Genomic DNA, 15,191 nt, shown 5'->3' with positions numbered 1-15,191 from the left:
CTCTGACGTTAAAGAAACGCTCACTTCTTCTCATGTGTTGATTTTTATCAGTGACAGCAGATACACTCTGGCTACATCTGTGTCCTCGCTGGTAGCTTATTGTTTCACTAATGATAAACCAAGAACTGCGATAAATTAACGCAATGATGGTCCCTGTTATTACCTGGAGTGGGAGGAGCTACCGCTGACACAGTAGCCCCTCCCCTAAAAACATCAAGTATAGCCAAAACCAGAAAAAAACTGTTTTCCCAGGTTGAGTGCTGGAGATTCCTGCCTGCATCCCAGCTGAATTCCCGAGTTTTCATGAGTTTGTCTTGCTAATGTGCGCCAGTTAATAACCAGGATGAACCAGAACACCGTGAGCAAGGCGGCAGACTCGTGCTGCTCTTTAATAAAAGGCTGAGTGTCCTCAGAGGGACGCTGTGAGGGAGCTCCGGGTGTCTGCAGACTCACAACAACAGCCTGGACCATTACATTCATTTTATTAGCAACATTCTGCTGAAGTTACCGTTTGTGACGCGATGGAGGAAATAACACTGAAAGAAAACGTTAACTGTGACTGTCCTCAGGTTAATACGTTTTTAACCTGTAATGTCTTTTACTCTGAAAATAACACAGAAGTAAAAAGCTAACACTTTATTTTGCAGGTTTGGCACTTTCCAGCTCATTTCCTGGAAACTTTACTAAACAATGTAAAATAAATTCTCAGTTCTTCAGCTCTTTGTGGAGCTGAGCTGCGTGTTTGCAGCTTTCATCCTGTAAAACACACCTGGAGCATAAAACGATTCAGTGGCTCCATCTGGACGATGCTTTAAAGATAAATATAAGATAAAACTTTAAAGAACGCTTCCAGGAAACGAGCTGGAAAACCCAACGTGTCTTTAAATACAATAAAACATGAAATATTTCAGCTGAAGGATGAACTTCTTCCTCGTTGTTCTGATTGGTCAGCTGATCAAACACAGGGGTGTTTCCTGCAGTAACATGAAGTCAGCTTCTTTGTCATCTCTTCTCGTGAGTGTTTCTCTATCAAAATAAAAGCCTCTCCTCTCGCTGCCTAGCTGACAGGATCCACCACCAGGACTTTGCACTCCCTCTTGGCGATCTTGTCCAGCGACAGCAGCGACTTGTCCTGCGGCGGCAGGTAGAGCGGCCGACCGACCGGAGAGCCAACGGGAGGCGTGATGGCCCGTCGCTCCATGGCGCTGCCCGTCCTGTCGCACACAGATAAGATTAAACGACATACTCGATGTGATATGAAGCTGAAGTTACTAAAGTTACCTCATGATGTGGGACCGAGACGGCTGCTGGTGGGAGAAGGACTGAGAGCGCCCCAGACTGGCCTGGTGTCGGTCCAGGAGGTCTCGAACCGCCGGGCTGGACGGGCTGTTTTTACCTGGATGGTTTTCGACACGACACAGAAATCAGAACAGACGCAGGTCAAAGCCTTTTGTGTTTGTTTCCTGCTCAGAGCTTACGTGACAGGGGCCGGGCGTCGGGTGGAGGGTTGGACACCGACGCTGTGAACTGGAGCTTTAACTTCATGTGCTGACTCAGCTGCAGAGACAGGAGAAAACATGACGTCCCGTGTGAGCGGGCGAGATAAGGAAGCAGGCGCTCAAAGCTCGGCGTACCTCGTACAGTCCTGGTTTGAGGATCTGGAAGGCCACGCTGAACGACAGAGTGCTTCCTTTGCGGCAGTGACCCAGGTTACTGAGAGGGGTGTGACAGACCACGGCAGACAGCGCTGCGTCTTCCCCCTGACCTCGACCTGAGCGAGCAAGCAAACAACACATTACTCGGTCTGAACCACGACTGACAGAGAGCGGCGCGATTCTCCTGAAACTGGTCCAGAGAACCGTCTCCATCCACGAGGAGAACACAACCAGAACCAGCTGGACAAAGCACCATCAGCCTGCACTCCCCCTAACGTCCACTAGAGGCTGAGTCCCCACAGACTGCCATGCGTCCCAGAAACAAACCCGCTCACAGGTTTCCTTTCAAACAGCTGCAGGGTGGATTTTTTCAAAAAATCAAACATGAATCAAAATACTCGCTGACCCTCTGGAGTCCAGACGAGCCGCACAGCCAGGAAGTCCTGCAGGTTGTTGAGAAGAACGTATTTGACCTTGAAGTGCTCCTTCACCCTGACGGTGCTCGGACAGCTGGCCATCATGACGAAGCGCGGCCGGTCCAGACGGATACTGGGCAACCTGAGTGGAGGGGAGGGAGGACGGCGGGTCATTTAGAGAAGCAGCAGGAAAAACACTAAACGCTGTGTCGTCCTGCTGCTGGACAGGAAATACACTCAACAAAAATATAAACGCAACACCTTTGTTACTGCTCCCATTCCCCATGGGATGGACGGACGTAGAGACCTAAAATTCATTCCAGATACACAATATAACCATCCCTCCCAAACAGTGGTCACAAATCAGTCCAAATGTGTGGTAGTGGGCACATCTGCTATATTGAGATAATCCATCCCACCTCACAGGTGTGCCACATCAGGATGCTGATCTGACATCATGAGTAGTGCACAGGTGTACCTCAGACTGCCCACAACAAAAGGCCACCCTGGAATGTGCAGTTTTTTGCGCTATTGGGGGTCTGGGGACCCAGAACCGGTCAGTATCTGGTGTGACCACCATTTGCCTCATGCAGTGCAACACATCGTCACATGGAGTCTATCAGATTGTCAATTGTAGCCTGTGGAATGTTGGTCCACTCCACTTCAATGGCTGTGCGAGGTTGTTGGATATTCGTGGGAACTGGTACACGCTGTCGTATACGCCGGTCAAGCACATCCCGAACATGCTCAATGGGTGACATGTCCGGTGAGTATGCTGGCCATGCAAGAACTGGGACATTCTCAGCTGCCATCTGCCCTGAACAATGTGAACCATGATTCATCCGTGAAGCGCACACCTCTCCAACGTGCCAGACGCCATCGAATGTGAGCATTTGCCCACACAAGTCTGTTACGGCGACGAGCTGGAGTCAGGTCAAGACCCCGATGAGGACGACGGGCATGCAGTTGAGCGTCCCTGAGACGGTTTCTGACAGTTTGTGCAGAAATTGTTTGGTTGTGCAAACCAATTGTTCCAGCAGCTGTCTGGGTGGCTGGTCTCAGACGGTCTTGGAGGTGAACCTGCTGGATGTGGAGGTCCTGGGCTGGTGTGGTTACACGAGGTCTGCGGTTGTGAGGCCGGTTGGATGTGCTGCCATATTCTCTGAAACGCCTGTGGAGACGGCTTATGGTTGAAAAATGAACGTTCAATGCACGGGCGACAGATCTGGTTGACATTCCTGCTGTCAGCATGCCAATTGCACGCTGCCTCATTGCTTGTGGCATCTGTGGCATTTTGCTGTGAGACAAAACTGCACATTCCAGGGTGGCCTTTTGTTGTGGGCAGTCTGAGGTACACCTGTGCACTACTCATGATGTCAGATCAGCATCCTGATGTGGCACACCTGTGAGGTGGGATGGATTATCTCAATATAGCAGATGTGCCCACTACCACACATTCGGACTGATTTGTGACCACTGTTTGGGAGGGATGGTTATATTGTGTATCTGGAATGAATTTTAGGTCTCTACGTCCATCCCATGGGGAATGGGAGCAGTAACAAAGGTGTTGCGTTTATATTTTTGTTCAGTGTATGTCCGGATGCACGGAGATGTTTCCCGTCGCTCCTGGTGGCCACAGCAGAGGTCTGCAGCCCCGAGCCTGGATATCTCTTACCAAGACTAACACAGCACGTGTGGAGCGTTTCATCCAGCCTTACCTGTAGTGGGTGTAGATGCAGTTGGTGAAAGGCATCTTGGAAGTTGACCACTGCAGCACAGCGACCAGAGGAACCTCCAGCCCCTGAACACAAGCACACACATGCTGACAGCAGCGAAATAAGTAAAGGACGCATTAATGCAGGAACGACCGTCGCGTCACAGCTGCTCTACAGTGTGTCCGCCCTCAAAGTCCTAATAAATCCTGCGCTGACACAGCCGTTCACAGAAACACGTTGTTTACTTTTCCTTCTTCAGGAAATCGCGAGGAGAACACAAACTGTCACGTCACCAGAGCGCACTGTGCACCAAACTATAAAACACACAACGCAACACGAACGCACCTCACTGGAGTCGTCCTGCGGCATGTCGTTGAGGTGCAGCTGGAACAGGAAGTCGTGCTCCTCCAAAGCGCTGAGCATGCTGGGAAGACGGCAGGCCAGGCTGTCCACCCGGCAGAAGGACGCCATGCCGACCTCACCGGACTGATGACTGCAGAGCGAAGAACAACAAATACAGACATTCAGGAGCATCGCACAAACACACAATCTAACTGCACAACAACTCGTTTTACGACTAACAAAGTCCCAGAAACTCAAAGTAATCGAGTATAACACAAAGTAGCATCATTACTAAAAACTATCTGCAATGATACAAATGATAAAAATCCAACACAGTGTAACAAGGTATACACAACACTGTCCTTAAATACAATGTAACAAACACAAAGTCATAACTAACACGCAGAGACAGCAGCAGCCACGGCGGCGCCTTCTGAACTCTGGGCACAAACCATTTGAACGGGTCGTATACGCACCACACGTTGTCCACCAGCAGCACGGAGCCGTCGGGCATCACGGGAAGGTAGGAGGCGTTGAGGTTCGGTAAAATGCGAACATCCCGAACACTCACCTCCTCCTGAGAAGACTCGTTCAGCACTGACAGCGGGACAGGAAACAGAATCACAGTTGGAATCAAACCACTGCAACCAAGCAACTGAATCGATTTTATTTTATTTAAGGATTCGTTTCGGCCTTTAATTAACGAGGATTTAAAAAACAGCGCCCTCTGCTGGTGCTTTTAGATTAAATACCAAAATATTCCTACATCGTCCTGCTGATCAGAGTCACAACCACGGAGCAGAGACTCGACCGTTTCACGGGGCTCAGCGACGCCTCGGCGTGCCGGCGGTGCGCTGGCATGCTGGACGTCAGGTTAAAGGAGGTGATGCATCTATTGCTGATCGCCGCCCTGTTCAGCTTCATGTCGCAGCACACAGCTGGGTTTATGTCGCTTAGCTTGGAGGCTTCCCTGACATGCAAGCATCGGTCACCACAGTGACATCACAGTGATGATGAAGAGCGTTCTGTACCTTTTAAGACCGCGAGGTGTTTTCCAGAAACAGTCATCTGCTTGCAGCGGACGGTTGGAGGCGGCAGGACGGTCAGGGTGGTGCTCACTGTGGATCAGAAGCTGTGTTAAACCTCCCAGAGGACAACGTGACATCTTATAAAATCATTAAAATTCTGTTTATCAGGATAAAACAGTCCCGCCCTCAGTGTGGGAACCTCAGCGAGGCTCTCAGAGGCGAGGACGGAGCAGGAAATGGGTCCCACCCCATCTCAGGCGACTCAGGAGCCGAGGAGGCCGGAAGTGAAGGAGCTGATTTAACTCCTGACTGATCAATGAAACTGATCATATGTCCATAACTGACCTCCGTCATTGATTGTTTTTTACTGTTACAGCATTTATCTTGATTTACTGAAATCTAGACGGATGCTCTGCTAACGACTCAGGTGGTGTCACCTCGAGCAGCTGTCAGGCAGAGCCTACAATAACACCCCCCCACACTCACGTGACCCCCTGCTGTGGAAGAGAGCCAGACATCAAAAATAAATAATGATTAAATGTCTCGTCATCCCGTTACTTTGATTCATAATTGTTCAGTACTTCCTGTTTTATTTTGAAGGTTACTTTCCTGTTGCATCTTGTTTGTTCTCATCGTCACCTGTGTGAGTCACTGTCAGGTGCGCGCTGTTCCCACCTGCTTCCTCTCAGCCCCGGCTGTGGCTCATGTTTAACCCTTTAAGACCGACCATAGAACCAAGTCCACCAGAGCTTATATTATATTTTTACATGCTGTGGAGCCATTTTTGGGAGCATTTCAAGTTGCTATACATCAATACAACCATTATAGCCCAGATTTTAATAATATGTCTGCATTAAGTGCATAGTAATTACATAAATTGCAAAAAAGTGCAATAACATATATTTTAACATATATTTCTAGTTAGAGAAATTTAAGAGGTTTATCCCTCAAAACTTTAAATACAAAAAAGTTGCACAAAATAGTTTCCCACCACAGGAAATTTATTTTGAGTGTCTTCATAGTTTTCTTTTTGAAATACACCAATTTTTATACACTGCAGGAAAAAAAAATATTATAAAGAAAATTTGCAAAAAAGCAGCATGTGCATCAAAATAAACTATTTCCAGCAGTGCAATATGAGTCCTCAGCATCCCAGAAACCACACAGAAAGTTATAAAGTCAAAGATAACTTTTAAAAACAGCAGTATAGGCTCATGAGGCCCTGATGGTAAAAAAAAAAAAAAACTACATTTCCGCAAAAATGACGTCACTTCCGGTTTCGGGCAGGTAATGGCGGACATGCAAAAGTTCGCGCTGACGTCTATTCCAACGTAGGAAGTGTTACGAACAGCTGATCGGATCGGCAAAGCGTGTTTCTGGAATATTATGTTTTTGTTCCTGCAAGAGCTTTTTATGCAGTTTTTGCAAAGCTTTATGTGGAAGGAAACTGTGACCGAGGACAAGCTGATGGCATCAGATGTAAGTACAACTCCTCCGGTTTCATATGCAAAAAAAATTATTGCGCTAGCTTACGTGGTTGCAGAGCTACCGGGATTTAAAAATAGTTACGTAAAACAGAGCGTGCCCGCTCCGACCGGCTCTAAAGGGTTAATGGAGCGGTCTGTCTACCCGCGGCGTTCCCATGAAGCATTCAGTGCCTACCCTGAGCCTTGAAGGTGTTCAGGTCGTGTCTGAAGGTGTGCGTCGGCTCTCTCTGCTGCAGCACGCTCAGGTAGCCGAGTTCCTGCACCTCCACTTTCTCCGCCTCCTTCTTCCACACCGTGACCATCACCTGAATGCACATGGAGCAAAATTACTGCGCGAAGCAGCTACGACTCAAAGTCTTCACACAACACCAGATATCTGCGTCCAGAAGAAGGCGGACCTTGACTTTAAGGGTGCTGACGGGCAGTTTGTCCAGAGAGACGGTGAGCGGGAAGATGACCTCATCCGTCAGGACCACCGGCTCATCTAGAGGAGACTGACAGGGAGGAGCAAACACATCATGGCGCCTGAGAGGAAAGCATCGCCTCTGAGGATCTTAACAGGTAAAGGTGCGCGTCTACCTGGACGGGCGCCCTGCGGAACTCCCTCGACGCCGTCCCAGAGGAGTTGTGGATGAGCAGAGGTTTGCAGTCCCTGAAGCTCCGGCACCGGGAGTCCACCCTGCTGCCCAGCGCAGCAATGGCGGCCTCGGCCGCCGCGATGTAGTCCTCTTCGCCGTCCTCGTTGGCCTCGTCCCCGCTGCTCTGGTAGTCGTGGTGATGCTGATGGTGGTTGCCTCGGTGACGACTGCTCTCACCCGGACTCACGCTCGCCACGGCGCACAGAGATCCGGCCAGCTCCCTCCACGCCCGGCTGCTGGCCGATTCCGTCCCAAAACCTGCCGCGGTGCCATCAGCGCCCCCTGCTGGAAGAGACAGCTCTGCTCCAGACTTAAGGAAGCTTTTTTACACCCAAAGAAACATTTTTAAGTACAAAAGTCTGAAGAGTTTGACTCTGTAACTCAGACTTCTGAGAAAATGACTAACAAAGTTAAGCGAAAACAAATTCCCCAAACGGTTCTTTGTTTCAGTGGCAGCGCTCACTCTTTGAACCTTCACATCTTTTCCTGTTTCAGTGCTGCAGCCGTGTTGGAGCTGTGGGATTTCATCCCTGCAGGTGGAGCTGCGGTCCTACAGTAGCTCGTGTTTGCGGCCCCATCTGTGCAGGTGTTTAAGGCAGGTATGGTCCTGTTTCATACGATATTTTATTCTATTTAAATGTGTTTTACTGCATCTTTTTGCTGCTTCGTTTCCCAGTAACTGAACTTGCTTTTTGCACAGTAGCATTTCAGCCCTGCGTTGATCCATCATGGCTGCTGGGATTTTACCGTCTCAGCTCCAGTTTGCTGGGTACTGAGCGATGTTCTGGTCCTGGATCAGTACGGGTCCCCCGGCCGGATCATCTCAGGAGTTTAACTCTGGTTCATTGTATGTGAGTCCCGCTCTGCACCTACATGGTTTCGTTTGAAGCTCGTATCTACTGCTGGCCAAGCGCAGGTTTAATGAATGCATTTGTCTGGATGTGTTAGTTTCTCGTGCTCTGTTACCGCAGACGTTGAGCCTGCTTTGACCTAAACTGCGCGGCCATAACAGTCAGGTGGAGGTTTCTGGGTGGTGCAGGTATGACCTCCATAAATGCAGACAAAGGGTTAACCGTGAGTGTGCGGCCGTTACTGCTGAGGCTTTGTTGTTTGTTCCTGACTAACGTGACTCATGCATATAAATACACGTGACGTATGTAAGACGGCATAACGAGGATATCCTGCGCACACCTGCGGGACACGTCACGAAAACATCCTAACGTTACAGGAGGAGCCTCAGCAGGTTTCTGTGACAGCTGCTCCCACACCAGACTCTGTCTCCGTGTTTTCATGTTCACGTCTGTCTGACTATCACAGGCTCGTACACTCATCTCTCCTCGGCCCTCCCTCACGTACCCGGGCCGTGCTCGGTCGGCGTCGCTCCGGCTTCCCTGCAGCGCAGCACCAGCAGGAAGCGGACGGTCTCGCCCAGGTACAGGTGGCTCCTGCGGGGCAGCGTGCGGTACCGGGCCGGGTCGGACAGGTCCGTGATCGGCACCGCCGGGAAATACATGAAATACTCGCACTGCGACTCCATCATCTGCACCATGGCGACGACGGGAGGAGGCTGAGCGGCAGCAGGACCACAGTCAACACGCTCTAACAATGAAACGCGCACTTCCTGTTGCGACTTTCAAAGTAAAAGCACGGACACCTGCCGAATGGGGGAAAATGAGACCGTTAGCGCCCCATAGTGGACGTCCATGGTACTACGACACCAAGTTTCTCGCCGTTGCCAAACTCACATGAAATTGAAAATAATAAGCACCGAGAGGAGCGTCTGGGTTTTATTTAGCTGTTATTTAAGTGCAGCTATCTGGACCTTTTACATGATTTATTGCACTTAAGTGTGGCTCTGATTAGAAACGAGATAAATTCACATCCATGTACCGATGCAGACATGTTTGCTTTGCTTTTTGACGTTTTGAGTTCACACACACGTGTTTACTTATGTGTGTGCATGTGTGTGGGTGTGTGTGTGTGTCTCTCTCTGTGTGTGTGAGGGTGTGTGTGCATTGAATAGTCCATTTTCTCGGTCCTCCATGTGAGTGAAGCTGCAGTCGCACCTTCCTTAAATCAAACAAAATTGATGTCAAACATTTTTGTTTGTGCTGATTTTGTTTTAGAGATTTCAATAAAAGTTTTCTATAGCAGTGATAACAAGTAGTCCCCTGCAACAATTTTGATGTATTAATATCTGATTCAAACTTTGTGCACATACCACTGATCGACATCTCCGACCGTTATTGTTCATAAAGCCTGGAGAGAAGAAGAGGGACTCGCCTTGGAGACAAAGGAATGATTAGTATTTAAGTACAGTGGTGTGAACTGGTGATTGTAGAATTGTCAGTCACTTAACGCTTACTGCAGATTTTTCTCTTTTCCCCAGCTGTGGCAGTTGTTTAGGGAAGTGAGCGCTAGCTCAGTAGGTAAAGTGGTCGCCCCATGATCGGAAGGTCGGCGGTTCGAATCCACTTAACGGCTACCCTGAGGTACCCCTGAGCAAGGTACCGTCCCTACACACTGCTCCCCGGGCGCCTGCTTAGTGGGCTGCCCACTGCTTCACTGAGTGAATGGGTCAAATGCAGAGGAAAAACAAGTAATTTCCCCATGGGGATCAATAAAGTATCCATTATTATTATTCCCCCTGGAGGCTCGTCCACGCGGCTCTCGACTCACCCGTGCTTGATTGCTCTGCCAGCTGCTTCTAATCAGCCTTCATCCTACGCCAAACTGGTAGCGTTAGCAAACTGAGAGTGTGGGAGATTGTTGGTTAAGAAGTCAGCTAACCGTGTATTTGGTCTCAGGTTCCCCTAGGTTATTTGGACGGAAAGGAGAATCGGGACACACTAGTCGCTCACGGGATTGCACGGATGAAGCAGCACTTGGGAGTTTGAAAGGGAGCACCTTTGGACACTGTAAATAAACACACTGTTCACCAGAGCTCTGCATTTAGCTTCTTTTTTCCCTGCATCCCAGACACTTGGATTATGCATCTTTTTAGAAATGATGAAAAATTCCTGACTTCTATTTAAAATCACTTTCTCAGATGTGTGCTGAGTTTCACTGTTACTGTTATGGAAATAAAAAACAAAAGCAAGCTGCAAACCCTTGGTGAGAGTCTTTGAAGTGGTTTAATCAAACGTTGCAACATTGAGAAATATTTGTTTCAGTTTTTAAGATATCACCTTAGCCATTAAATCTCCACGTTCTGTTAATAAACATAGCCAGCTGCATAAAGTATCGTGTTTTATTAATCTATGATTTTGCATGTTTTGGACAAAGCAGTCAGAGACACATCAGAGTGGTTCCTGCTACAATTCTTTGAAGTTTGCTTAACGTCCGGCTGGAGGCTACATCGTTCCCACCGTCTGACAAATTTTATGTCATGTAAACCCAAGCATGCCCCACTAAATTCATAGACACAAACCAACACGCCTAGTATGAACTCATACATCACATTTAATGTTTGTTTTTTTCTAAATTACCCCTCCCCTTGATTCTCAAGTTGAATAAATGGGTGTTTGTCAAGAAATCACACTGATTAAGTGATGAGAATGACTTCAATTGAGACTCTTCAGAGGAAAGGTTGACATTTCCACTGACATCTGAGATTGAGCATGAGGACAGGTCTGATGGTGCGGTCTCTGAGACCATAGATGAAAGAACTCAGGCATCTGGGAAGGATGATAATACAAAGATAAATAACAACCCGGATGCGCACAACTATGACACTGTCCACAGTTTTGTAAATAAAGACAAATATTGGGTTATGTATAGTTGAGGAGACACTAAGACCAAGCTGCACCAAATGCAACACCAGTGTCTTACGAGCCTTTTCAGCTGAAGCTTTGTCTGTAGAGGCCGACTGGGCTACTACAGTCACACCAATATAAGAAAAAATGAATGCCCCTGCAGCTAAAACAAACAGAAAATAACTGAAGGCTTTGGCATAGAGATCAGATATCGGATCAAGAGTCAGTTTCTCCTTGTTACAGGAATATTCCATCTGAAGGTGCAGCAGATCCTGGAATCGGACACGTAACATCAGAACAACTTCTATTAAAACATTTAGCAAACTTAGTGTCCAAACCACACAAACAGCCAGCGCTGTGTTTCTGACGGTGATGATCGTAGCATGTCTCAGTGGGTAGCACACAGCTACATATCTCTCCAGAGACATCGCCACCAGTGTGAGAGGAGAGATTAAAGTCAATAGAGTGGCAAGTGACACTAGCACACCACATATCGGATACAGCAACGTTATTCTACAAGCAGACAGTAAAAACATGAGCTGACTCTGTGCCATCTGTAGAGTATCTGCAAACAGAAGGTTGTAGAGAAGAATGTAACGAGAGGTTTGACCAAACACGGGTTTACTTCTTAGAGTAAACAACATGGTTGCATTAATAAAAAGAATTACACAGCATGTTAGTGTTGTGACAATGCAAGAAAACACTATCTCGAGAAATAGCTGATTCTGCTGCCCGACAGTGATATTTGTCAGAGTTTCGTTTGTGAAGAACATGTTAAACAAACATTAAAAACATGTTAAATTAGCACACAGCAAAATTAATGTTTTAGCTTTGAGGGATTTTGATCTTTGGAGCAGAGAAAGAAGCCAAAATACTTCCTTGCAGAACTTTAACAGATAATCTTTCCACATGACCACAGTTGATCTGCAGTTTTTGCCATCTGGTCACGTACTGTTTATGACACCTCATTGACGTCATCTCATGTGATGTCACATCATGTGATACTCATACTGACAGATTTCTACCCCTTTCTTTTTTTGTTCTCTTTTCTTCCACAAGTCACCTGTGGGATTGTTACACTACACATATATAAAAATATTGGCTAACAAGAGCAGCCGATGTTCAGTTTCTAGGGCCCCTTTTGGCAAAGCAAATGTGTTTTTTGCAACACCAGAGCTGCCAGATGGGACCGATTTGAAGCAATCAAACAAGTGAACAATCTTACTGTTAGAACACCCAGAGATTGTGCTGTGAGACTGTTGTAGAAGTTTTGGTTAGTCTGAATCCTTTCGTACTATATCCACTCTGTTCTACTTGGTCTACTACAAGTCATTGTTTTGGTAATAGAGCCCAGATGACTCCTGTATATGAGATTCTGGACTGTCTCTTCTCTGGACTTTGTCTTCATTTGAAGGACTCACCAGACACTAGTGCAAGGCTCTGGTAGGAGGATACCTGTGTCATGGTCCGGGTGAGTGCTGGGTTTTCCTGCATGCCAGTAAATCCATCACTGGGCAGAGTCACCACACCCCTCGTTTGTGGCACCTGTGTGTAATTTGCTGGGAGGCTCTTAAGACCAGCGTTCTCAAACATTGCTCGCTGTGATACAAATTGTAAACTCAATGTCTGTCCCATACTCTGGAACAGTAGGAGGCAGTAATGCTCCTTTACGTTGGTTGCTAACCGCCATTAAACGAAGAAGAAGACATTCCTCGCTGGAATGTCAGCTAACCCACGTTAGTGAGAGTCCTAGCTCAGTAAACCCTGTCTACTTGCCTCTGCAGCTTCACAGTGGATTGGATCTTGCTGCCTGTAACCACTCAACTCCCCGTCGCTGGCCTGCTACTATTCTCGACCCTATTCACCTGCCTGCCTCCCTGCCCTGCACTTCACAGTGAGTGTACACGAACTGGTTTAGCCTCACTCGGACCACTAATCCCCTCCTAGCCTCGCCGTCAACCCAGACAAGTAAGACTATGTATTTTGTTGCCACCACTTCTTGGAGTGCTGTGTGGGGCATGCATTGACTCTACACTCCTTTCATTACAGTGACTCAGAGAAACCCTGTGACCCTGCACCTTGTATGCCTGCTCCGGAAAATCCCAAATAACGTGCCCAGCCCGATAAAGAGACTATTTCCTTCTGGCTTCGCTGCTGCACACACGGTGCGAATCTTGTTTATTGGTTTAAAAATTATTTTGGAGATGGTCTAGCCAAGACTTGTTTACTTTCTCAGCATTCCTGGTAACAGCTTATCTGCTAGCCCTTGCTAATCAGTGTGTTTGTAGCTACAGATTCTTAGTACCATAATCAGAAACTTTATGTTAGTAGGCAGCCAATGTTCAGAGGTCTATGTTTTCCCTCTCGTCATTAGTTCCCGTATAGCATTTTTGTTTCTTTTACCTCTGTTACGTTTCGGTGTTGTCAGTGTTTTGTTTTTGCGTGACTGTCATGTGTTTCCTGTTTTACTTTGAAGGTCTGTTGTTATCTTAGTGTGTTCAGTTTACGTTTCCTTGTCTCGTCAGGTCTAATTTGCCCCAGCTGTGTTTCCCTCCTGTGGTCCATTCCCTGATTGCTCCTTCTATGTATTTAAGCCCTGTGTGTCAGTTGGTCATGGTTGCGATCTCCCCCGTGTTGTAAATAGATTTGTCGATACTTTAGTTTTGGGATTTTGGTGGAGAGCTGTAGTTTTTTTCTCGTGTGTTTTTTCCTTTATTTTAATTTTTTTCGTGTTGCACTCCGGTTGCCTAGGCCGGGGTGTAACATATGGGGCCTCGTCCGGGATTGCCTTCTGCGGGAGGGTCCGAGGGACCGCTCCAGCCTTCGTTTGTCTTTGCTGGAGGGTCCGAGGGACCGCTCCGGCCTTCGTCTGCTGGAGGGTCAGTGGGACCGCTCTAGCCTTCGTCAGCCTTCGTTTGTCTTCGCTGGAGGGTCCGAGGGACCGCTCCAGCCTTCGTCGTCTGCTGGAGGGTCAGTGGGACCGCTCCAGCCTTCATCAGCCTTCGTCCGTCTTCGCTGGAGGGTCCGTTGGAGGGACCGCTTCAGCCTTCGTCCGCCTTCGCTGGAGGGTCCGAGGCACCGCTTCAGTCTTCGTTTGTCTTCGCTGGAGGGTCCGAGGCACCGCTCCAGACTTCATCCGTCTTCGCTGGAGGGTCCGGGGGACCGCTCCAGCCTTCGTCGTCTGCTGGAGGGTCCGTGGGACCGCTCCAGCCTCCACCAGCCTTCATCCGCTTTTGATCAAACATTTCACTTGGGGTTACATGTTTGATTTTTGGGTGGGGGGAAATGTTACGTTTCGGTGTTGTCAGTGTTTTGTTTTTGCGTGACTGTCATGTGTTTCCTGTTTTACTTTGAAGGTCTGTTGTTATCTTAGTGTGTTCAGTTTACGTTTCCTTGTCTCGTCAGGTCTAATTTGCCCCAGCTGTGTTTCCCTCCTGTGGTCCATTCCCTGATTGCTCCTTCTATGTATTTAAGCCCTGTGTGTCAGTTGGTCATGGTTGCGATCTCCCCCGTGTTGTAAATAGATTTGTCGATACTTTAGTTTTGGGATTTTGGTGGAGAGCTGTAGTTTTTTTTCTCGTGTGTTTTTTCCTTTATTTTAATTTTTTTCGTGTTGCACTCCGGTTGGCTAGGCCAGGGTGTAACAACTTCCATGGTGTGCCATTTTTTGAGTGCCAAATAAATTGTTCGTTTGCACTACACCTCCGAGCCTCCATGTGGTGTCTGCATTTGAGTCCACTTACCTGTGTCTGGCCACCTGGTCGTGACAGCCTGTTGTTGCGGCTCCCTATGTTTGTCAGGTTCTTTAGATATTTTAGTGTCTCTGTCTTTCTTTTTAAACTCCATCCATCCATTCGCTTCCGCTTCTCCTTTTCAGGGTCGCGGGGGGCGCTGGAGCCTATCCCAGCTGTCATAGGGCGAGAGGCGGGGTACACCCTGGACAGGTCGCCAGTCTGTCGCAGGGCTAACACACAGGGACAGACAACCATTCGCACTCACATTCACACCTAGTGACAATTTGGATTGTCCAATTAACCTATCCCCACAAGCTGCATGTCTTTGGACGGTGGGAGGAAGCCGGAGTACCCGGAGAGAACCCACGCAAACACGGGGAGAACATGCAAACTCCACGGGGAGAACATGCAAACTCCACGG

General features: G+C 48.0%; 2 protein-coding genes across 3 annotated transcripts; both read right to left on the bottom strand.

The window, feature by feature from the left end:
• Window positions 1-363: 363 nt before the first annotated feature.
• Window positions 364-9,055, bottom strand: LOC113031031 (uncharacterized protein C7orf43 homolog). 2 transcript variants are annotated; one of them, XM_026182873.1, is made up of 13 exons: window positions 8,638-9,055; window positions 7,223-7,566; window positions 7,042-7,137; window positions 6,819-6,948; window positions 5,160-5,246; window positions 4,605-4,725; window positions 4,132-4,279; window positions 3,790-3,872; window positions 2,062-2,213; window positions 1,635-1,771; window positions 1,479-1,557; window positions 1,282-1,396; window positions 364-1,214 (listed from the first exon to the last, which is right to left on the bottom strand). In XM_026182873.1, the coding sequence occupies exons 1-13, from the start codon at window positions 8,828-8,830 to the stop codon at window positions 1,058-1,060; spliced, it is 1,842 nt and encodes a 613-aa protein (XP_026038658.1). In that variant the 5' UTR covers window positions 8,831-9,055; the 3' UTR covers window positions 364-1,057. The 2 variants fall into 2 exon arrangements, with proteins under 2 accessions (XP_026038658.1, XP_026038660.1); XM_026182875.1 differs by having other exon boundaries at window positions 7,223-7,563; window positions 8,638-9,054.
• A 1,803-nt stretch (window positions 9,056-10,858) lies between these two features.
• On the bottom strand, window positions 10,859-11,809 carry LOC113030185 (odorant receptor 131-2-like). Its single transcript, XM_026181356.1, has one exon. The coding sequence runs from the start codon at window positions 11,807-11,809 to the stop codon at window positions 10,859-10,861; it is 951 nt and encodes a 316-aa protein (XP_026037141.1).
• Window positions 11,810-15,191: the final 3,382 nt, after the last annotated feature.

Source organism: Astatotilapia calliptera, chromosome 10 (assembly GCF_900246225.1).
Source record: "Astatotilapia calliptera chromosome 10, fAstCal1.2, whole genome shotgun sequence".
Classification (NCBI taxonomy): domain Eukaryota; kingdom Metazoa; phylum Chordata; class Actinopteri; order Cichliformes; family Cichlidae; genus Astatotilapia; species Astatotilapia calliptera.
Note: the sequence above shows the minus strand (reverse complement) of the source record. Positions and strands in the feature narration are given on the sequence as shown.